Below are 23,751 nucleotides of genomic sequence, written 5' to 3'. Positions count from 1 at the left end.
TGTACAGGTAACTTATTATATAGATTTTTCTTATAATCCTTCTTGCAGGCTCTTATAACAACTTTCTGAGCTATGAATATAGTTTCACTTAATTAAGCGATGCACCCCAAATGAGTATTCAATAGTCTAGTATGTAAACTATACAAATAAATTATGTGAAGCCAATTATGCAAAATAATTTACTACATAACGTAAATATAACAAAAAAATAATAACAAAATAAGACAGATTGTAACAAAATTTGTATTTCAATTCCAAAAGTACTTATTTTTGTATAAATACTGAGCATGCAATTTAAAGTTTAAGAATTGGTCGTTGTGAATACAAAGAAATGGGTTTTGATTATCTCTAGCGTGAAATTAAGTACTATCACTTTTTTATTGGTTATATATAAGAAAAATCATAAATTACCATATATTTATTTGTTTTACTTCTTTTATAAAATTAACACACTTTTTGTAGAATTGAACAGAAATATACCTTCAATATTATATGTGACATATAAACCAAAAACCTTAAAAGCTGAACACAAAATTTATACAAATTAAAATTAAAAATCCATTATGCGAATTTATGAAATCATCAGTGGATGCTGTTTAAGATCCAAGGCATAGCGGTGGACACTCTAGAGTAGATGCCAGGATGGGCCTCGCGGTTGCTGTACACACAAGGGTAGCCGCCAGAGACGATACCCATGACCACATATCTGCCCGAGCCTCCTGTGGTGTTGTAGTACATGAGAGGACCCCCCGAGTCCCCCGGGCAAGGGCTAATGCTGGCCTCACTCGCCCCTGCGCAGATCTGACTCTCCCAGTCAAATTGCATTCCTAGTTGGACGTCACAGAACTCCGTAGGCATGACGACAGCGTCGACATCTTGGAGTGCATGTGGATGTCTGGTTTGGGGGACTGTATGGCATCAAATAATAAATTGTAGTCATTATGTATATATTACACATTCACTTTAAAAACTATATATACAAAATAGAATGCTTAGCAAAAGTATGTTTAAAATATAAGAAATTGAAGAAAAAATTCGCAATTAAATTATTATTTACCATCGCAATACGCTAAAAATGCAACTTTAATATTTATTAATACGTATAATACTCACAATTTTCCATGGTCCCCCATCCTGCCACTGTCATGTTCAGATAATATAAGTTCTTCTCATCGTTGTCTATTGCAGAGGGAAGACAAACTGGCTGTATATAATCTGCAATCAGATAATCATTTATAAATAGGATTGCAATATACTAAACGCAATTTTATCAATATTTTAATTCTTTGTCTTATTGTTTTATTTTTTTTTAGTTATTCTAAGTCTAGTTATTTCTTTATAATTATACGTGGAAGTGTGGGGTTTATTAAGATAAAAACAAAAAGACTTATTTTTTAAATCCAATATTTTTAGATTTAAATGATTTGAACCACGATTAAAAGTGTATAAATAATAAGTTTATCTCCTACTTTTGATAATTTAGTTTTATTTGTGGTAAATAGAGGCAAATACTATTAAATATTTTATAACACCTGACATGTGAAAATATTTGTTAATTATAGTGTCAAACTAAAATTATTCTTAATTAATTCAAAAAGCAATTATATTTTTACAGATCCAACTCTTGAAAAAGGATAAAAATTTCTTACCAGTAAGATTAAAGTGGTATAGAAAGAAAATTTAGGAAGCTTTCCGGAATATTTTTAATCGAGAAAACCCTCCTTATCGTTATTAAAGGGGGATTTCGTATGAATTTAAGACTGTAACTGATAAATGTGAGACTAATTAATAAAAGTGGAGTGTTAAATCATGCTCGGAAGACCAATGACCAATAAGGTTGAGTAGTTTAATTTACATTTAAACAAAAATGAACAAATTTAGATAGGAAGGAAAAGTGTTCATACAGAGTAAAGGGTTGTATAGAGAAATGAAGTCTTCGCCTGTCACGTGACACGGGTGAGATGTCTCATCCTCCCAAAAGTCTGCCGCAGGTTCGACACAATGTATATAGGCACATTTGTAGGTGAAATCAGAGATAGATGAACACAGTTCAAACCCATGAGTCATTGTCATCGGGGGGGGGGGGGGGGGGGGGGGGGGCAAGTAGTCACACGGAAAACCCATATCTATCCAAGATCACATAAGTTGAACTCCATAATATCATTAAATATGGAATGGCTTTAAAGGTGACTACAATTAAAAGAGTTTTAAGAGACATGTGCCTGGCACAAGCGATTTTACGAGCATGATTTACTAGAACAATTTTAAAGCATGCATGCTGAAAAAAAACCAATTGGAAAAATGAAGATTATCACGGAAAAATAATTCAAATTCGAAAATCTTTGTTTCGAAATTTATTCTACTACGATAATTAGTGGTAGTTTTCGTTAATTGTATACGACATATGTAACTGTATATATACAGGATATATATATATATATATATATATATATATATTGAATTACAAATATATTGAATTTCGTATTTGTTTATTCATTATTATATTGAGATGGAAGTAACAAACCGATTGAAAAGAATTTTTACCACCAAAAATGGATTCAAACATTTCTACTGTAATTTACTACATTTTTTGACAATATTCTGCGTTCACCAGTTGGATAGACAATAGGACATTCTACGGTCAATATTGGGAATATGTGAAGAGATCATTCACAGATTATGTTTTTCCAACAGCTACGTTTTTTATTCTACATGACAATTTTGGTTGGGCTATCTAGTAATACAGTACATGCAAGAAAATAGTGCAGGAGCCGTCGGCCAATTTCCAATATATAAACAAATAACTTATTTTCTGTTTAATCTATAGAGTAATTTCGTATGAGAAGACAAAATTTAACAAACTCTATAAGAGTACAAATTTATGGCATATAATATATTTCAAAAATATATTTCATAAAATATATATAAACGAACAAAAATGGGTCTATTCTTAGATAAACATCGTAAATATTGTATATTCAAACTATCTGTATGCTACATATTGAAGGGATTATACTATGTATTACCAGTAAACTCGACGTCATGGATGAGTCGAATTAAACAAATATCATTTGCAAAAGGGTTCTTTTTCTGGTAAAGAGGATGTTTCATTACATTTTCAATTTCAACTTCCAAGACGCGAGGTGCGCAGTCTCCTCTGTAGCAGTCTCTTATATGATGAACATCATATTCTCCCAATGTAACGTATGCCCTGGAGTGAATAAAGAAAACCATTCTCATAAGAGCAGTAAAAATTTTAGTTTTATATAGACTGTGGAAAGATAGTCTAAACTATTTTGTAACAGAAACAGAGAGATATATACAATTAAAAACTTACACAATTTCAAGTATATTATACTTATACTGTGCAAATATATTATAAACAGAGAGGTATATAAAATAAAATCCTTATGATTATACAATTTCAAACGGCAGCAGTAAAAAAACAATCGTAACGTTTTTACACGAGTACCATAAGTGCTTCTTTGTGATGTGCAGTCGTATTTTGCGATAAAGCGCCAAGGTAGACTCATACGGAAGAAAAATTAAAACCTCCTTGTTATATATAAGATTTATATTACATAATAACTAAAAATGGTTGGCGTACAAAAAAACTGTTTTTTTTTATTATTTGTACTAAAAAATACCAATGATTGCTGCTTTATAGATCTCTGTTATAATAGTGCAACAAAAGAAATCGTTTTTTGGATCAAATTAAGTATCAACATAACAATAAGCATACAGCTGTTATTTGTGCATTATGATAAAAAGTGATACATTGTACACTAATAAAAAGGACTTGTTTTAGAACGGAAAAATTACACACTGGAAAATGTAAATGATATTTTAACCAATAATAGAGTCCTGCTATTATAGTTTTAACTAGTAATAGAAATTTGTGTGTTATACAAAAAAAACTCACAATACTGCTCCGAGTGCATTTTTAGGGTCATCAAGGCAGCAGTGAGCCGCTGTGAGGATGTAGCGTTTGTTTATCAGGGATCCACCACAGCTTCCAGTCTCGGAATCGTCTCTAGAAGCTAGCAACATTAATATTTTAAATATATACATATATTAATAAAGTTACAGCTAAAAACACTATACATGGATCTGTGGAAGAGTAAATTGAGATGGAAAGAGTCACAGTTTCCTCTCCGCCTAAAAAGTTGTTAGTGTGTTTATGGCAACAGAAATCCATATAATTCAGAATTTAAAGAACATTTGTATCTCCAATAAACGTTTTACGGATAAATAGAGAAAGAACTTCTGTTTACATATTAACCTGAAATTGTTTATATATTTTAATTCTTGTGTTTCTTTTGACTCAAAAACAGCCTATAAGAAACCAAGTTGTGGGATACCCTTAATTAAGGACATACGCCTTAATTATTTTTCCCAAATATGAGAAATCGAAATAAATTTAATTTTTTTTCAGCTTTCCTGTTGGACAAGAAGTTCGCACGATGTAAAGCGTAGTTTTCAGCTAAAGTTTGAATAAAAACCACGATTTATTTATCAGATAGTCACTATACAACATATGTTTACTCAAACTTTAATAAAGGTTCAACATGGTAATTCTATCTATATCCCTGCAATACTAATGTGAATAACCTATATGTCAAAGAACAGGATTTTTATAATTTATAATCGTAATCTAAAGGAAAATTTGTACATCTGAGCTACAAATATGTGGTTGACTATTATAAAAATTGTTTTTAGAAATTATTCTTATGTCCAACAACCCATGATACTACTTATTATACTAGAATGGTAGGGGATGCAAATAATATTGTTATGAGTGTATATTGTTAGTGAGGTTTGTAATGAGGTAGTATATTTCTCTAAAAGGTAGAGAATTATTATAACCAATTATTATAACCAGTTCAACCAGTCAAGATAATCAATCCAACCATATGAGGAAAAACGAATTTTGAGCTTCAGAGAGAGTCTGAAAAGTATAGTCTTGAAGTTTGTAGTGTTTTTTCCCGTACACGATCACCTTGGCAAAACCTCGTCGTCTAGGAGTGAAGGGTTCTTAATATAATTAAATAATAAATTAAATTAATTAAATTCTAATATAATTAATATAATTATCAACCTGAAAAATAATATAAAATTCAGTACCGTAAGTAGAATACTATGACACCCAGAGCTAAAGGTTTTGCTGGTGCCAGAGACTAGCTCTTTTACTTGAGATTAAAATTAACATTGTTAATATACATAACATACTCTTTCTCAAATTCAATTTTTTCATTTTCTTTGTGAAGACAGTGTAATAACAGATTTAAAATTCCATTGTTATTATAAAAATTATACTAATAACAAATAATATGATCTGCAATATGGGATATCTTACATCTGAAGACAAGACGTGCCATCCACGGGTATTCCCCCATGCCGGCATTGTGGCCACCAATAGACTTGGAAGCCAGTGGCAGTTTGCTGCGGCCACAGTTCTCGTCGTGATACACCAGCGGCCAGTTCTTGTGCATCGCCAGATCTGTAGATCAGCAACAGAACATAATAAAATAATAACTTTTCGTTCCAGTATTTATAGAGATTTGCGTTTTTGGGTTAATTTAAATTTAATTCCAATGATCATTTGTAGTTGGTTAGAGTTTATAGCATTCTATTTAATAAAGATTAGCGAATGAAAGTAAGAATCCATCCAAGAGACCAGGGTGTAGAAAGAACAGAAACTAACTATTACATCCATACCATTACAAAACAAATACAAATTACTCCTTTATCTTATTTCGCTATATCCTGGATTTAACTAAATTATTGCACGACATGGCTGTGCCAAATTAAACTGTATTCTATGACTAATATAAATATAAATACACAACGAAAAGTATTTAGTAATTAAATCTTACATAACCACATGTACTTAAGACATGTATTTAAATATCTAATTTAATATGATATTAGTTAGTTTTGACTTCTTTCAATCTAAGACATTAATTTACTGAGCTTACACATATCCTCTTAATATGTAGTGTTCTAGTATAGAGAAAACCAAATTCGAAGAATATTGTAAATATTGACAAAAAGCTATTACAAATCAGATGATCAATAAGTCCAGTAATAACATTTATTTTACAAATAAATCTTATATTTATACTATTGTGTTCCATACTTTTCTTTGAAATAGATAATAAGTGGCTTCTCTCTTTAGAGTTCTTTATAGATCACATAATTATAATTGATCGTATTTACCAATTCGTGGAAGTTGGGAATCGGAAGGCGACCACATACGCTGTGAAACCGATTATATATATCTTACATAGAATTAAAATATATTATTAGAATACAAAATAATTACAAGGCAATATGTGTACAACAGTTGTGATAAATACATCTGCAAAATATTGATTTGGACTGATTCCAGCTGAGTTCTTTTTGATTAAAAGTAATTCGGTTAGATAAAAGGGAAAATTGGTATATGTATATATATATATATATATATACATTTACCAATTTTTGTATATATATATACATTTACCAATTTTCCCTTTTATCTAACCGAATTACTTTTAATCAAAAAGAACTCAGCTGGAATCAGTCCAAATCAATATTTTGCAGATGTATTTATCACAACTGTTGTACACATATTGCCTTGTAATTATTTTGTATTCTAATAATATATTTTAATTCTATGTAAGATATAATTTTTTTATTACTGTATTGTTTGTTAATATTTAACCATTACATTTAAGTTGTTGCTAGCAACTATAACTATATGGAAATAATACAAAAAAAAATTAGATCCCAAACTCAATCCTAATCTTTTGAACAAAAATTTTCAATGATATAATAACTCTGGTAGTACTATTAATAGTGCCTTAACTAATTGTTTTATAAACAGAATTATGAGTTGCAGTATTAGTAAAATATTTGGAGATATTTTCTCTAATAAAGATAGATATTAATAATTGTCAGCTTCACTTATTTTGGTAGGACTCAATAAAAAATCCATAAATAATAGTTATATTATTGTCATTCATTGAAATATTTAGACTGAAAGTCATCATTATCAGCCAAATAGTCGGTATTGGACGATTGGACTTTTAAGTACGTTTTGGTTAAGTGTGTTAGGCTAATGAGATATATTCTGATCAAAATATTGTTTTAGTTAGTTTTATCCTTTCAATGCAATCCTTATTTTACATCATCAAAAGTAGCTTAGCTGAAAATGTATTTATCTTTTTGAAAATATTCCTCTCTTTCGATTTGTAGATTGTGTGCTGGTTCAATGTAAATTGTTTCGGAATCTTGACTATAAAAACACATCTTTGTATCATCACATACCACTAATAAGATAATTTCTAATAAAAATATCATTTAGTAAGTTTTATCCTTTCAATTTAATTAATATTGTAATTTCACAAAAAACAAGCTTAGCTGACAATTTATTGCTTTCTTCGGAAAAATTACTCTTTAAATTTTTGGATTGTATGTTGATGAAATTTAAATTGTTTTGGGAACTTTCACTATATGAAATGCATTTTTACCTATTACAATATCACTTTCATTATCATAATCCATTGAAGGATTAACGGATGCAGTCTCAACGGTGGGGTAGTTCTTAGCAATTTCATCCTTACTCCGAGAGTTAGGCGAAATATTTAAACAGTCTCATAATCTTTAGGAAAATTTTTACATCATGTACAGCCAGTGAGAATTCTGTGGTGGAGTATCGTTTCATGTACTCATCTATAAAGGGATCATTGTCTGACGTTTAGAATAAAGTAGAATAGATCTGTTGAGTCTTCTGCCGTTGGTGGTTTACGACGAATGCATCATCTTGAAAAGGATAATCTTTTTTGCTAACGATATCTTCAGAAAACTTCAAGGACTTTCCCATCAAAAGCACATCATCATAAATATTACATAAATGGTTTGGATATTATAATTAATTGTTAAAAACAGAACAATGCATAAACTACTAACGCATAAACTTAAAACATTTAAGTTAGACGTGAGTATAATATTTTACTATTTTTATATTTCATTTTAGTAAGTTATTGACACTTACCTATTTTATCTTGGTTGAGAATAAAAGCCTTCGCCTCGAGTAGAAAAACGACAGCACAAAATATTAGTACAATTGTCATGGTGAACTAAATAATATGTTCCACGTTGCACTTGTCAAAACTGGAGTGACAAAATCTGGTCTTCTTATAAATGCATTGATGATTTAATTTGGGAACAAAATTATCAACCACATGTGGTTTCCTCAAGAGGTAAAACCGTTCCCACGTTTGAACAATTTTACTGTGAAACATTAAACAGTTATTTTAAAACGAAGGCTTTGTTTGTATAAAAAGAATATTTTGTAACCATTAACTACAGTTAGAAAGTTACTTTTAATTGCAGTTTAAGTAATCCAGAAGAGGCACAGTTTGATCTGAATCAGTTTGGCTTTTGTATCAAAAGATTATTTCACTGCGTAAATAACAAGTGTCCATTTTGTAATGATACTGCGCTGATTGTATAAAAAGGGATCTGGAATGGAATCTATGAGGAGGGAATCTAACAATTCTGAACTATTGTCAACCTAAATACTGAGTGGTTGGCTTCTTAAGTTATCACCCCTAAATATAACGCAGCTATAGAAGGGTACATTCAATGGGAAATAGCGTAGAGAACTCGGTTTGCTCCATCTTGTCTGAAACATTAGTGCACTCAATTGTGCACCTGATGAGATAATGAGAATAATTACTTACAAAGATTACACTTTATCTTGTGGTTCGGTGTCTCTGATTTTGAAACGACGTTCTTTGCGACGGCCAATGAATAAACTATATAGGAATACTAGGAGCAAACGCAATCTTTCTGTAATAGGCTAAGTTACAGTTAAGAATTATAAAGTATAATTAATAAATAACACTCGGTATCTGTAAAAATAGTATGAAAAAGATACTACGTTTAGTACTACCTTTGACAAAGCAATGGGAATACTATTGAAATAAAATATTATACGTTTTACATGCTAGAACCATACTTTTTCATTACATCATTTTTCATTAGGTGTATATATCAATTTCTCCAGGAAGTACACAAGCCACGTTTCGCGCAGCAGGCTTTGCTAAGGTTACTTACAAATTTTAAAATCTATACTTCTTTTCATCCTGCGGACAGAATATATACGAAACATCGCCTGGAATACCAAATACAATTTTTGTTGCCTACTCAGTGATAGGCTGCATTGACGCTCAGTCAATTTTGGTATTTGGGCATGCACCAACATAGAATTGAAGTCTATGTGGAAATTAAGGTTCAAGCAAAATATAAGTTTGCAGTTAAAATCTTTCTTTATTTTGCTACATTACATTTTTATTCATTAAGTTAGGTTTCATAACTGTAAGTTAGGTCAGGAACTACAATGCAAGAGTGCTCGGAAATAAATTCTTGTAAAAAACACTCCCCTCTACTATTTTTTAATTTTTACTGTATAAATAAATTATATGTATTAATACGTCACATATTAAATCTCTTTACAAATCCATTTATTCTGATATTCTCTAGTTACCATCATGGATAACGATATCGCTCGAAATATTTACGAGATAAATTAACTATTATTTACGTCAATTTAAGATAAATATGATATTAGAAAATATTATAATTTCATATTTTTAACTGTTTTTATTTCTGATACACAGTACCTGGACAAAACTGAGTGGCAATAGGGCGAAATATCCTAGCATTACTGAAGTCGGTATTTTAATTTAAATCAATCTCAACTATTACCCTATATTCAGTTTTATAGATCCAGGGCACGTTCTACACGTCTTCTAATAGGAACAATGGGAGTGAAATTTTTGATGATCACTGAAGTCAAGGCCATTTGTTCTGTTCTGCTTTGAGTGGTCGAAAAAACAAGGTTCATACTCTTTTGACTAAAGTCACTATCTACATCACTTAAATAGCTATTAAAATATACAGCATTAAAACTGAAATCAGCCACGGTCACTCGAAGCAACAGTTTTTATCTAACCTCCAAAAAAATTATTATATGAAATTCCAAATTAAAACTGAGTTACGAATATTCATTAACTTCGTAGTCATTTTTATTTGCTGCTACTGCATGATATTGCCCAACTTTAATTTTGTAACCTTGGTTAAAGAACGTAGCCCATGTCGAGAAATATATTACTTATAATATGTTTTTCCAAAACACAAGGCATACGGCTTGTATACAGTTTTAAATCTAAGCCAGTTTCAACTTATGTATTATAATTTAATGTATAATTATAAGAAGTGTGATGACGAAAAGGTTTTAAGAATTTCATCAAGGCATTATTATTAAAGGCACTACTTTTATCCTTTCTTTTCCCTTTCCCAGTGAATAAAATAAATGTTTACATCTTAATTAGAACGCATTTGTTGATATATAAAGACTTACACGTTCATGGTATTTAATATGATTGTATATAAATATACATATATTTTAATAATAAAGTTATTTTATTCAAAAAAACCATATGATAACATACATTTTGTTTATTAAAAACTGATATATTGTCATAAGCAACTATAAGTGACTAAACATAAAATAAAAACATTTCTGTGATCATGGTTGACATTGAAGGACTCAATTTATAACATTTTAGAGAACTGTGAGTCTTTGAGAAGTTTTAATTGTACATGTTACTTATTATATGGAGTTTTCTTTACCACTAGTACCACTTAAAAGATATAAATACAAAATAAAGTCAAAATTTGAGCTTTCCCAAGCAAAGGATAATTAATCTCTAATTGCTGTGCCGGTCTGACGGTACTTGTAGTACTGGATGAGAGAATAAATGATCACTTATGTATGTTTGAATGTATGTGTGAATGCTTTAGCTATAGCCTAGGGGTTAAAACGAATGACGCTTGCAATACAATGTACATATTAACCCTGTAACCCTTTCCGTAATTTTACCTAGGATGGGGCTCTTAACACCATCTAAGCAATGAACATAGTTCCATTTATTTACGCGGCACCTCAAATGAGTATTTAATAGTCTATTTCAGTAAGTAAACTATACAAATAAATTGTGTAAAGTCAACTATACAAAAAAATTTACTATATGACGTAAAAATAATAAACAAATGAGACAGATGTAACAAAATTTGCATTACAAAACCAAAAGTACTTCTGTTTGTATATATTGAGCATGAAATTTAAAGTTTAATTTTTGGGCGATGGGAATACTAAGAAGTGTGTTAGTATTTTCTTAACTGAACGTTTTGGTAATCTGTAGCGTGAAATTAAATATTATCACTTTTTATTAGTTAAGTATAAGAAAACTCATTTATTATAATTTATTTCTTTTGCTTTCATTTATAAAATGAGTACTTGCTTGGTAGAATTGAACAGAAATAGACCTTTATTATTATATGTGACATATTAACCACAAACTTAGCTGAACACACAAAGTATACAATTTATGATCCGTCAGTGGATGCTGTTTAAAATCCAAGGCATTGCGGTGGACACTCTCGCGTAGATGCCAGGATGGGCCTCGAGGTTGCCGTGCATACAAGGGAAGCCACCAGAGACGATACCCATGACCACATATCTGCCTGAGCTTCCTGTGGTGTTGTAGTACATGAGAGGACCCCCAGAGTCCCCAGGGCAAGGGCTAATGTCAGGCTCATTCGGTCCTGCGCAGATCTGACTCACCCAGTCAAATTGCATTCCTAGTCGGACATCACAGAACTCCGTAGGTCTGACGACAACGTCGACATCTTGGAGTGCATGTGGATGTCTGGTTTGAGGGACTGTACGGAATCAAATAATACAAGTTATTATGAATATATTATACATTCCCCTTCAAAATACATAATATCCAAAATAGATCGCTTAGCAAAAACATTTATAAAATATAAAAATTTAAAGAAAAAACTGATAAATACTGCAATACGCTAAAATGCAACTTTAAGGGAAAATGTAATTTATTTAGCCTTAGAAATGTTTAAAAAGCAATTTAATTATGTATCTGTGGTTGAGTAGTTGATATAATGTGAACGTTGAGTTTAGTTCCCGTTCACCTTCATCTTTAGTGCAACATGTACGATTTGATGCTGTCGCAGACTTGAATCCTAGATTCTGGACCCATGTTCGTCTGAAGGTGAACGGGAGGAACTGGAGATGAAGTAAAGAACTTCAGCTAAACTGAAAATTCACGTTAAATCAACCAATCCCACCATAGCTACATAGTTCAATACGTTGTTTATTATTCAGCCAACTAGAATTGAAAATATCTTAGCCATACATTGTGACTTTTTATCAAATTTTTGAACATCTTTTATAGTATTATTAACTCAAACACACTGTAATTAATAATTTTATACTGATAACACAATGATTAACATTAGTATTAATAATTAATTTTTGTTTATTCTAACCCAATTATTACAGTTTTGAAGCATTTTACTCAAATTGTAAGAGATGACACTTTGCTAGGGTTTTTTTGGAAAATGTATATTCAGGTTGTTTCGCGATAGGTTACCTACGTTGGCACAGTTCAGGGTATGATAGTAAACTCATAAAAACCAAAACAGTCTATATGAATATATGTCCTATATCGCTTCGTATTGTGTCCTGTGTTTATCATTTTTTTAAACATATCTATAATCAGTTTTTTTTCAGTGTTGTAATAGTGTCATTCAACATAGCAGTGTACTCAATTGTACACCTAATCAGACAATGAGAATAACTCTTCACCCAGATTGCACTACTTTTTGTAGTGTAGGCGTCTCTAATGTAGAAACGACGGAAAGAGTATGTTTTGAACATCTTCATTGCTGACTATTTTGGATCCCTTCAGACAAACATGAATCCATATTTCGGGAGTTAAGTCTGCGACAGCATCAGATTTCAGATGCTGAAATAAAGAGAAACGTGGACCGGAGGTAAACTCAACATTTTCAGTATTTTAAATGTTATAATATATATTATTTTTTTACACATTTCTTCATTACTTTGTGCACTTTCTCTCCGATAACAGAACATTTATAAGCCTGCATTCGCCTAACCTGTTATTATTACACAGAAGGATTCATTCAGTTTTTTATAATTCCTTATAGTGAGATATGTTAAAAATCGTACCGAGAAAACATCAAACAAATACAAACACGAGATAGTTTGTATGAAACAATTATAAATAAATAGATGAGAAATATTTATTCCTACGTAATACTCACAATTTTCCATGGTTCCCCATCCTGCCACTGTCATGTTCAGATAATATAAGTTCTTCTCATCGTTGTCTATTGCGGAGGGAAGGCAAACTGGCTGTATATAATCTGCAATCACATCATCATTTATGAATGGGATTGCAATATTCTATAAACGAAATTGTATCAATGTAGTAATTCTTCGTCTTAATGTTTTAAATTTTTTTTTTTCAGTATCTCTAAATCTCATAATGTATTTAGAATTACACATCAAAGTGTGGCGTTCACTAAGATAAAAATGGAAAGACATGCCTAATATTTTCGGATTTAAATGGTTTTGACCAGGACTGTATGTGTTATTACAGGTAATAAGGTGTTCTCCTGCTTTTGAACATTTATTTCTATTTTCAATAAACTGATGGAAAAACCATTAAATACGTTCGAAACATTTGGCATGTGACAATATTTGTTAATTATAGTTTCAAACTAAACTGTTCTTCCTTAATTCATAAAGCAATTACCGATATATTACCCATACAACACTTACAAAATTACGAAATGTTCTTACCAGTAACATTAAGATTGTGTATAAAAAAATCGAAGAACCATTCCGGAATATTTTTTATTCGAGAAAAACTAAATGCCCTTATTAAATAGGGAGTTCATATTAATTTAAGACTGTAACTGATGAACGTGAGACTAATTAATAAAATTAAAGTGTTAAATCATGCTCGGAGGACCATTGAATAACTTTGAGTACTTTAAATGACTTTTAAACGAAAGTCAACAAATTTGGATAGGAAGGGGAAGTGTACATAAAGAGTAAATTTAGAGGAATGAAGTCTTCGCCTATCACATGGCACGGGTGAGATGTCTCATCCTCCCAAAAGTCTACCGCAGGTTCGACACAATGTCTATAACCACATTTGCGGGTTAAATCAGAGATGGATGAACACGGCTCACACCAAGAGTCATTGTCATCAGGTGGGGGGGGGGGTCGAAGTTACACGGAAAACCCACATCTATCTAAGATCGCAAAAGTTGAACTCTACAATATCATTAGCGGGTCAAGGGAACTAGTCTACACCGTGCGTTAGAGTTACGGTATGGAATGTCTTTAAAGGTGATTACAATTAAAAGAGTTTTAAGAGACATGTGCATGGCACAACCGAACAAATAAATAGAGGTCTATCACCCTCGGATCTACATTTTAAAATGCAGGCTGGGGTCCGAAGCATCCGAGCCATCCGCCGCGCCGATCAGGTGATAAATACTCAAACACCCGTTTTCTACCTGTTACCGAAAGTACACAAAACAAAGATATCACCACCTGGCCGTCCCATAATCGCCTCAATATCATCTCCCACAGAAAGAATATCAGGGTTTGAAAAACACTGATCATTTTATTGAAAGATTTAAAAGAAATACCTCAACCTATTGCAACAAATGTGACGTTAGTTACGATTGATGTAACTTCCTTATATACTAATATTGACCACAATAAAGGTATGGAAGCTGTGAAACATTTTCTAAATAAAAGACCTGGAAATTCAAAACCAAGCACTAATTTTATCATTGCTCTCATAAATTTTATATTATCTTCCAATTGTTTTCGATTTCAAAACAAATTTTATTTACAAATGAAAGGAACAGCCATGGGTACCCGAATGGCCCCATCATACGCAAATCTTTTTATGGCAAAATTTGAACAAGATTTTATACATTCTCAAACATGTACACCTTTATTCTGGACTAGATACATAGATGAAATTTTTGTGTTTTGGACAGAGAGTAATGAAAAACTTTTAGATTACTTAAACGCATTGAACTCCTTCGATAAAAATTTAAAATTTACTTGGAAAATTTCAACAGAGTCCGTTACATTTCTGGATATTGACGTTTACATCAAGAAAGGTTACCTGAAACACAAAATTAATGTAAAACCTACTAACACTTTTCAATATCTACACTACAACAGTTGTCACCCTGTATATGTAAAAAGATCAATTCCCAAAAGCTTGGTTACACGAGCAACTAAATTATGCAGTGAGAGTGAAGATCTTAAAAATTACTTTAGTGATATATATGATGCTTTTTTAAAACGAGGATATCCTGAGAAGCTATTGAATGAAAAGCTACAGCTCAATGAAAGTAACCTTAATAATAATTATGTCAAAAAGAAATATTATGATGAGCCTAAATTAATAACACAATATCATCCTGGTCTCTACAAAATTAACATCATTTTTAAAGTAGCTTACAAAATACTTCAAAATTCTCCACTGACAGACTCATTTCTAAAAAGTATTCCACGTATTGGTTTTATAAGACCTCCTATCTTAAAGGACATTATATCGAAATCAAAATTACCAGCTGATTCTGATGTGGAAACTAAATTTAAAGGAGCACATCCATGTAATAAATCAAGATGCATGGTGTGCAATCAAATACAAGAGTCATCAAAATTCGAAAGTAGTTCAACTAAAAAGTATACAAAATTATTGGAAATTTGACATGTGATACAAAAAATGTAGTATATCAAATTCAGTGTAAACAATGTCCTAAAGACTACATTGGCTCTACAAAAAATAATTTAAGAATAAGAATGACAGGTCACCGTTATGATTTTAAGCATAATGATGAATCAAAACCATTAGTCATTCATAGTAAAATACACAAAGAATCTTTTGAAAATTTGTATACAGTAAAACCAATACGATCAATAAAGAATAATTCAAATACATCAAAATTAAGAAATTTAGAACAAGCATGTCAAATTGTCACAAAATTTAATTTCCCTATGGATTAAATCTTCGATAAATTTAAATCATCTGAACACTCATCACATCTTTACACCTACAGTTTGAACATATGTTTATCATTTCAAGAATATTATGCTTATTAATTTATTTATCTGTTTACATGTATGTTTTTAATTATTTTATGTGTTTTGTTATGTTGTTTTGACCTAAAGAAGCGTAATGCGAAATATAGTTAATTAATATTAATATGTTGGCCTTTTTCTACATATATATATATATATATATATATATATATATATATATATACTAGATTTTTTAATTGTTTATTACACGAAATTATTTATTATATTAAAATCGACATAACAAAACTGATTTTAAACAAATTTGTTACCACCAAAAATGGGTTTGAACTTTTCTACAATTACTTCCTATATTTTTTTTACAAAATTCAGCGTTAAACAGTTGGACAGGGATTAGAACAATCAAAGGTCAATATTATAGGAACATGTGCAGAGATCATTCATAGATTTTGTTTTTCCAACAGCTACGTTTTTTTTAAGTTGACAGGACAATATTGGTTGGGCCAGCTAGTAATACAGTACGAGCAAGAAAATAGTTCGGGAGCCGTCGCGTCGGCCAATTTCCATTTTATAAGCAAGTAACTTATCTTCTGTTTAATATATAGAGTAATTTCCCATGAGAAAACAATATTTCATAAACTCTATAAGAGTACAATTCTCTGGCACATAATATATTTCAAAAACATATTTCATAAAGTGTATATAAACGAACAAAAATGGGTCTATTCTTACCTATACATCGTAAATATAGTATATTGAAACTATCTGTATGCTAAATATTGAAGGAATTATACTACGTGTTACCAGTAAACTCGACGTCTTGGGTGAGTCGAATTAAACAAATATCATTTGAAAAGAGGTTCTTTTTTTGGTGTAGAGGATATTTCATGACATTTTCAATTTCAACTTCCAAGACGCGAGGTGCGCAGTTTCCTCTGTAGCAGTCCCTTATATGATGAACATCATATTCTCCCAATGTAACGTATGCCCTGGACAGAATAAAGGAAACGATTTTATAAGAGCAGTAAAAGTTGTAGTTTTATAGTCTGTGCAAAGGTAGTATAAAATATTTTGTAACAGTTTATATAATTTTATATAAAATTATATCCTTATAATTACACAATTTCAAGCAACAGCAGTAAAACATCAATCGTAAAAGTTTTCACACGAGTAGCATAAGTGGTTCTTTATGGTGTGCAATCGTGTTTTACGATAAAGCGCTGAAATGTGACTGAAATACAGAACAAATTTCAAACTCAACATAGTTATCGTACAAAAAACAAATATATTTTTTTCTTTCTTTCTACTGAAACAACACCAAATATTGCTGCTTTATAGATCTCTGTTATAGTGTAACGAAAGCAGTCACTTCGTGGATCAAATTGAGTATCAAAAACAGTTGTTATTTGTGTATTATGATAAAAAGTTATACTTTGTACACTATTAAAAAAGAACATGTTTTACAACGAAACCAATGTATACACTAGAAAGTTTTTAATATTTGAACCAATAATAGGGTGCTGCTCTTTTAGTTTTGACTAGTTATTTCTATTTGTGTGTTATAAAAATACTCACAACACTGCTCCGTGTACATTTTTAGGTTCATCAATGCAGCAGTGAGCCGCTGTGAGGATGTAGCGTTTGTTTATCAGGGATCCACCGCAGGCTCCGGTCTCGGCATCGTCTTTGGAAGCTATCAACATTGATATTTTAAACATACAGCGTAAAAGTCTATAGCTGGATGTGTGAAACTGTTAATTGAGATGTAAAGAGTAAGAGTTACTTCTCTGCTTAAAAATTTCTAAGTTGTTAATTTGTTCTGACAACCAAATACTATGAAACTGAGATTTTAAAGAAATCGTTTGTCTCAAAAAACGTTGTAGGGTTAACTAGTGAAAGAACTTCAATGAACATATTCACCTGGAATGTTTTATATATTTTAATTCTTTTGTTTCTTTTGACTCAAAAACAGCCAATAAGACAACATAGTTGTGGGATACACTTTAAGAACATCATGTAATTATTTTTCATGAGAAATCGAAATAAGTTTAATATTTTTTTTATTCAGTAATATTATTTTATTACCAAACCAAATTTATACCAAATATTTACTAAAGTTTGCTTTAAGTTTAACTTCAATGTCATGAAAGCGAGAACTTACTTTGAAAGAATTATGCCTAATTCCATTTTATTTCAGGAGCGTTTTCCGGTAGCTTTATCAACTTTAGTTACCATCTATAATTACCAACTATAATTACAAATGATATGAAATTAGTTTTGCTTATTCTGTCTACTGTGTTTTACAACAATTTTTTCATGAAGGCCTAATCAAAAATGTTTCTTATACTTGATAATAACAGGTTCTCCTCCTTATGGAGTCTCATTACTTATGATCTTGGAGTGCAACAGATAGTAATAACAGGTGCAACAGATAGTAACTATTCTTATTTGGTTCATATGAAATAAATACTTTTTAGAAAAGTTTATTTTTTAACAAGAAGAGGAGAAGTGAGTGAAACATTTAGCAACAGATCCAACATTATACTTCTTCAAATAAGGCCAGTCTAGTAAAGTCTTAATGTATGTAATAGCTTTTTACCCGTACACGATCACTTTAGCAAAACATCATTGTCTAGGAGTGAAAGGTTCCTGGTTTATGTAAGCCTGTTATCTCGGCTATTTATGAAAATCAACCTGGAATATAATATAAAATTCAGTTCCGTAAGTGGAATAGTATAACCAACAGAGCTGAAGGGGCTGTTGGTGCCAGAGTACTGCTCGTTTACTTGAGATTAAAATTAACATTGTTTGTGCAATTTCATATAATATACTTTCTTTTTTCTCAAATTCAATTTTTTAATTTTCTTTATGAAGACAGAGTGTAATAACAGATTTAAAATTCCATTGTTATTATGAAAATTATAATAATAGCAAATAATGCGATCTGCAATATGGGATATCTTACATCTGTAGACAAGACGTGCCATCCACGGGTATTTTCCCAAGTCGACATTGTGGCCACCAATAGACTTGTGAGTCAGCGGCAGTTTGCTGCGGCCACAGTTCTCGTCGTGATACACCAGAGGCCAGTTCTTGTGCAGCGTCAGATCTGTAGATCAGCAACAGAACATAATAAAATCATACTTTTCGCTTCCAATTTAATGGATATATGTTTTTTTTTACGTTGTTGGGTTAATTCCAATGAGGCGCCACAGCTGCATACTTATAGGGCGGAATTTATTTCTTGGAAACACGTTATTATCATATTTAGCTGGTACAGTTTAATATCATTGTACCTTAAGAAGATTAATTAACACCGCGAGTAAAAGTAACAGCTTTTGTCAACCAAAAACGGCAGTGATTTGCGTATAATATTTGAAATTAATGATATTTCCTGTAAGAAAGCATATAGCAGACTTGTGTGTAGAAAGAAGAGAAACAAACCATTACATCCATATCATTAAAAAGATTAGGCATATATCTTATTTCGTTATATCCTGGATTTGACCAAATTACTGCACAACATAACACAACATGGGGGAAATTTAACTGTATTCTAGAGTAATATAAATACACAATGAAAAGTAATTAGTAATTAAATCTTACAAAATCACATGTACTTAAACGTGTATTTAAATATTTAATTTAATTTTATGTTTGTTAATTTTTTTAATGTTTTCCATATAACATATTTATTCACAGAGCTTACACAGAAGTAGTTTATACATCCTCTTAAAATGAAGAGTTGTAGTATAAAGCAAAGCAATTCCGAATAATGTATTAAATTTGCAACAAACCAGATGACTAATAAATCCAGTAATATAATTTATTTTACAAAGATATATAATATATATTATATACATATATGTGATGCAATGTTTATTGAAATTAAATAAGGCTATTGCCATTTATACAATTTAACGTAAATAAAAGTCGTTTGACAGGTGTTTGGTCTTCCGATCATATGTAGTTTGCTTATTTAAACGCATATGTGACAGATACGGCCTAATACAAAATAATTGAATCGGAAAAAGTAAGCGCTCTGTGGTGTAATGGTAGCACATTCACCCGGCAAGTGAGAGATCCGGGTTCGACTCCCGGCGGAGCAAGTACTTTTTGTGATTCAATGTTTATTGAAATTATATATATATATATATATATATATATATATATATATATATATATATATATATATATATATCTGGAAGGTAATCAGCTGGAGCAAACAAGACCAAAAAGACAACAATGAAATTGCCAGCTGACAGATACAGTTGTTTTATCAACTCAGTCACTTAGAAGTCTTCAAGCCCTAATTTTGCAAGTAGTTTCAGTAGTGCTAGTTTATTTTGCTATGGCGCTTTCCGAGAGAGAAGGAATAACTTTATTAATGATGCGCGGGTTTGGTGACCGTATTAGATCATGTGATGAGGTAAGGCATCTGTTTAATGATACTTTTCCCAGATAAGGAAGGTAATAACCTTACCTGCTGATAAGGAATTTCCAGATAAACAATGCGATATCAGCGTTCTACAATCGATTGGGATATTGTCAGCAAACTGAAGGCAAACACTTTGAACACTTGTTATAACTGTTTTGGTAAGTTATTTGAAGTAAAAGAAGTAAAATAAAAGATTAAGTGTCTCAGTTTTCTCTAACAACCAGAATGTTTGCATTTGAAAAATTCTGTATTTTATAATCTTTGAGTGTCCGCCATTTTGTAATGCGTCAACTGTTTTACGTCAGATTTTCGCCAAAATGTTTCAATTAAAAAGAGCTTTAATTTGATGTACGACTCGACCTATGCTTCTGAGCAAATAGTTTTTATATGAGCAAAAGCTTGATGTAAATTTTAGTTCTTATATTGTAATTAGTTCAAAAGTTTATTAGACCGTCCCGGGACTTTTCAGCACCCCTGTATATATATATATATATATATATATATATATATATATATATATCGTTTCAGCGAACCCCACTATTCTTTTCTCTATTTAAATAGATAATATGTAGGTTGTTCTTTAGTGTTCTTTTTAGGCCATTTCATTCTAATTGATTTATATTCACCAAATTTTCTATTTTATCTAACTGAATTTCTTTAAATCAAAGAGAATTCTACTGGAATCGGTCAAAATCTATATTTTGAAAATGTATTTACAACTACTATTATGCAAATATTAACTTGTTATTATTTTTATTCTAGCATTATATTTTAATTCTATGTACGATATTTTTTCAGTACTGTTTTGCTTAGTAATATTTACCTTTTAAATGTATGTACTTTTAAATAATATAAAAATAATAAAAAACAAATTTAGATTATCAACTCAAACCTAATCTTTTAACAACAAATTACAGTTATATGAGGCTAATAGTACTAATAGCGTCTTAGCTATTTATTTTATTAACCGAATCATGAGTTTTTCGTAGATTCTTTAGAGATATTTTCCCTGATAAAGATATTAATGCTCAGCCACTCTTGTTATAGTGGGAATGGAAGTGTTAGAAATATTAAGAAAAAACGCCACCCATAAAATGCCTTAAATAATAGTTATACTGTCAATCACATTTGTAGAATCAAATTCATCGTTATCAGCCAAATAGTCGGTATTTGGCTGACATTGATTGGACTATTATGTACGCATCTCATGGTTGGGTTTAAGTATGTCAGGCTACTCACATATGTTCTGATAAAATTTTATGTTATTATGTTTAGTTAGTGTAATCCTTTCAATGCAATCCATATCGTACCTCGCCAAGCTTGCTTAACTGAACATTTATTCATTTCTTTGGAAAACTTCCTCTCTCGAGCTTTATATTTTGTGATGATTCAATGTAAATTGTTGTCGGAAACTTCACTATAGAAAATGCAATTTTACTTATTACAATATCGCTTTCATTATCATCATATACCGCTGATGATGTATGTTCTGATAAAAAATATCGTTTCTTAAGTTTAATCCTTCAATCCATATTGCAACTTGAAAAACTAGCTTGGATGAAAATTTATTTATTTCTTTGGAAAAATGCCTCTGGCGATTTTTAGTTTGTGTGCTAATTTCATGTAAATTGTTTTCGGAACATTGACTATAAAAATGGATTTTTACCTATCACAATATCGCATTCGTTATCATCCTATCCCATTAATCAGATATGTTCTAATAAAAAAAATCTTTTATTAGTTTTATCCTTTCGATTCAATCCATATTGTACCTTGCCAATACTACTATGGATTACAATTTATTGTCCTTGTTCGAAAAATTCCTCTCTCAATTTTTAGATTGCGTACTGATTAAATGTAAATTTTTTAGGAATTTTGGCTATATGAAATTCATTTTTACCTATCACATTACATCACTTTCATTATCATAAGCCGTTGAAGAATTAAAGTCTCAATGGTGGGATAGTTCTTAGCACTTTCATCCTTATCGCGAGAGTTAGGCGGAATATTTAAGCAGAGGCATAATTTTTAGGGAAATCTTTTATATCATGTACAGCCAGTGAGAATTATGTGGTGGAGAGATGTAGTCATCAATAAAGGGATCATCGTCTAATACATGTTTGGAATCAAGTAAATCTTTTGAGTCTCCTGCCTTTTGATTTTGAGCTATGTGACGAATGCATCACCTTGAAAAGGATCAACTTATTTGCTAACGATAACTCCAGAAAGCTTCAAGGACTTATAAGCACATTACCATATCTGATACAAGTTGGACTTGTGTATCATATTTTACTAATTTTATAGTTAATTTTAGTAAGTTATTGGTACTTACCTATTTCATCTTGGTTGAGAGTAAAAGCCTTTGCCTCAAGTAGAAAACCGACAGCACAAACTATTAGTAAAATTGTCATGTTGAGCAAAACAAGCCCCATGGTGCACATTCCAAAACTGGAGTGGCAAAGTCTGGTCTTCTTATAAATTCATTGATGGTTTAGTTTGGGAACAACATTATCAACCACATGTGGTTTCGTCAAGAACTAAAACCGTTCCCACGTTATAAGATTTCTCTTGTAAATTTCCAAACATTAAAATGTATTTTCAAACAATTTCTAAAAATATGTTGAATAAAAAGAACATTTTGTAAGAATTTGCTTAATTTAGGTAGTAGGAACTTTTACACATTACCTGAGTGATATTCTATATTTAGCTCTAAATTTTCAAATTAGAACTCGTATAGAACTTGTCCTTGATCAAGTGCACCTGATGGGAATAACTACTCACATATATTATCTAATGCTTCGGTGTGTCTGATGTCGAAAGGATCAAAGGAGTTCGTTTTTAATTTCTCTTTTGCTGTTTATTTTTGCATCTCTATAAACGTACTTGACTCTAAATTTCTGGAGGCAAGTCTGCGACAGTATCAGATTTCAAACGCTGTACTAAAAGGAACGTAAATTGGAGCTAAACTCAACATTCCCATTATCATCCCTGTGGCTCGCGTTCGGATCTCGTAATAACAGGTTTCTAGCATAGAACGTTAGTTATCTACAAAATATTAATAAAGTTGATTTATTTGAAGTTTTCTCTGTGTATTTGACAGTACTGATAATTAGTAGTATATAAATATAACCCCCCACATATTTCCCACATTTTAGAATCATAAGTTACAGTTATATTTTCTATATTTGTATGTTGACATGAATATCTAATATTAAATATACCCTAGGAACTCTCAAAAGTATAAATTTGGCGTACTTTGTGACTAATCAGTGATAGACTTTATTGACGCTCAGCCAAA

General features: G+C 30.9%; 1 protein-coding gene across 1 annotated transcript in view; it reads right to left on the bottom strand.

Annotated features, from left to right (window-relative positions):
• LOC124363476 overlaps positions 1-22,928 on the bottom strand; it is a 72,694-nt gene extending 49,766 nt beyond the window's left edge. Inside the window, exons 1-11 of the mRNA XM_046818723.1 lie at positions 22,786-22,928; positions 18,981-19,124; positions 17,591-17,708; positions 16,820-17,004; positions 13,201-13,302; positions 11,452-11,775; positions 5,357-5,500; positions 3,923-4,040; positions 3,027-3,211; positions 1,114-1,215; positions 585-908 (exon numbers count right to left, since the gene is read on the bottom strand). Coding sequence (XP_046674679.1) covers positions 585-908; positions 1,114-1,215; positions 3,027-3,211; positions 3,923-4,040; positions 5,357-5,500; positions 11,452-11,775; positions 13,201-13,302; positions 16,820-17,004; positions 17,591-17,708; positions 18,981-19,124; positions 22,786-22,894 — 1,855 coding nt within the window. The 5' untranslated portion in view covers positions 22,895-22,928. The remainder of the gene's footprint in view (positions 1-584; positions 909-1,113; positions 1,216-3,026; positions 3,212-3,922; positions 4,041-5,356; positions 5,501-11,451; positions 11,776-13,200; positions 13,303-16,819; positions 17,005-17,590; positions 17,709-18,980; positions 19,125-22,785) is intronic.
• Positions 22,929-23,751: the final 823 nt, after the last annotated feature.

This window comes from Homalodisca vitripennis, chromosome 5, assembly GCF_021130785.1.
Source record: "Homalodisca vitripennis isolate AUS2020 chromosome 5, UT_GWSS_2.1, whole genome shotgun sequence".
NCBI lineage: Eukaryota > Metazoa > Arthropoda > Insecta > Hemiptera > Cicadellidae > Homalodisca > Homalodisca vitripennis.
Note: the sequence above shows the minus strand (reverse complement) of the source record. Positions and strands in the feature narration are given on the sequence as shown.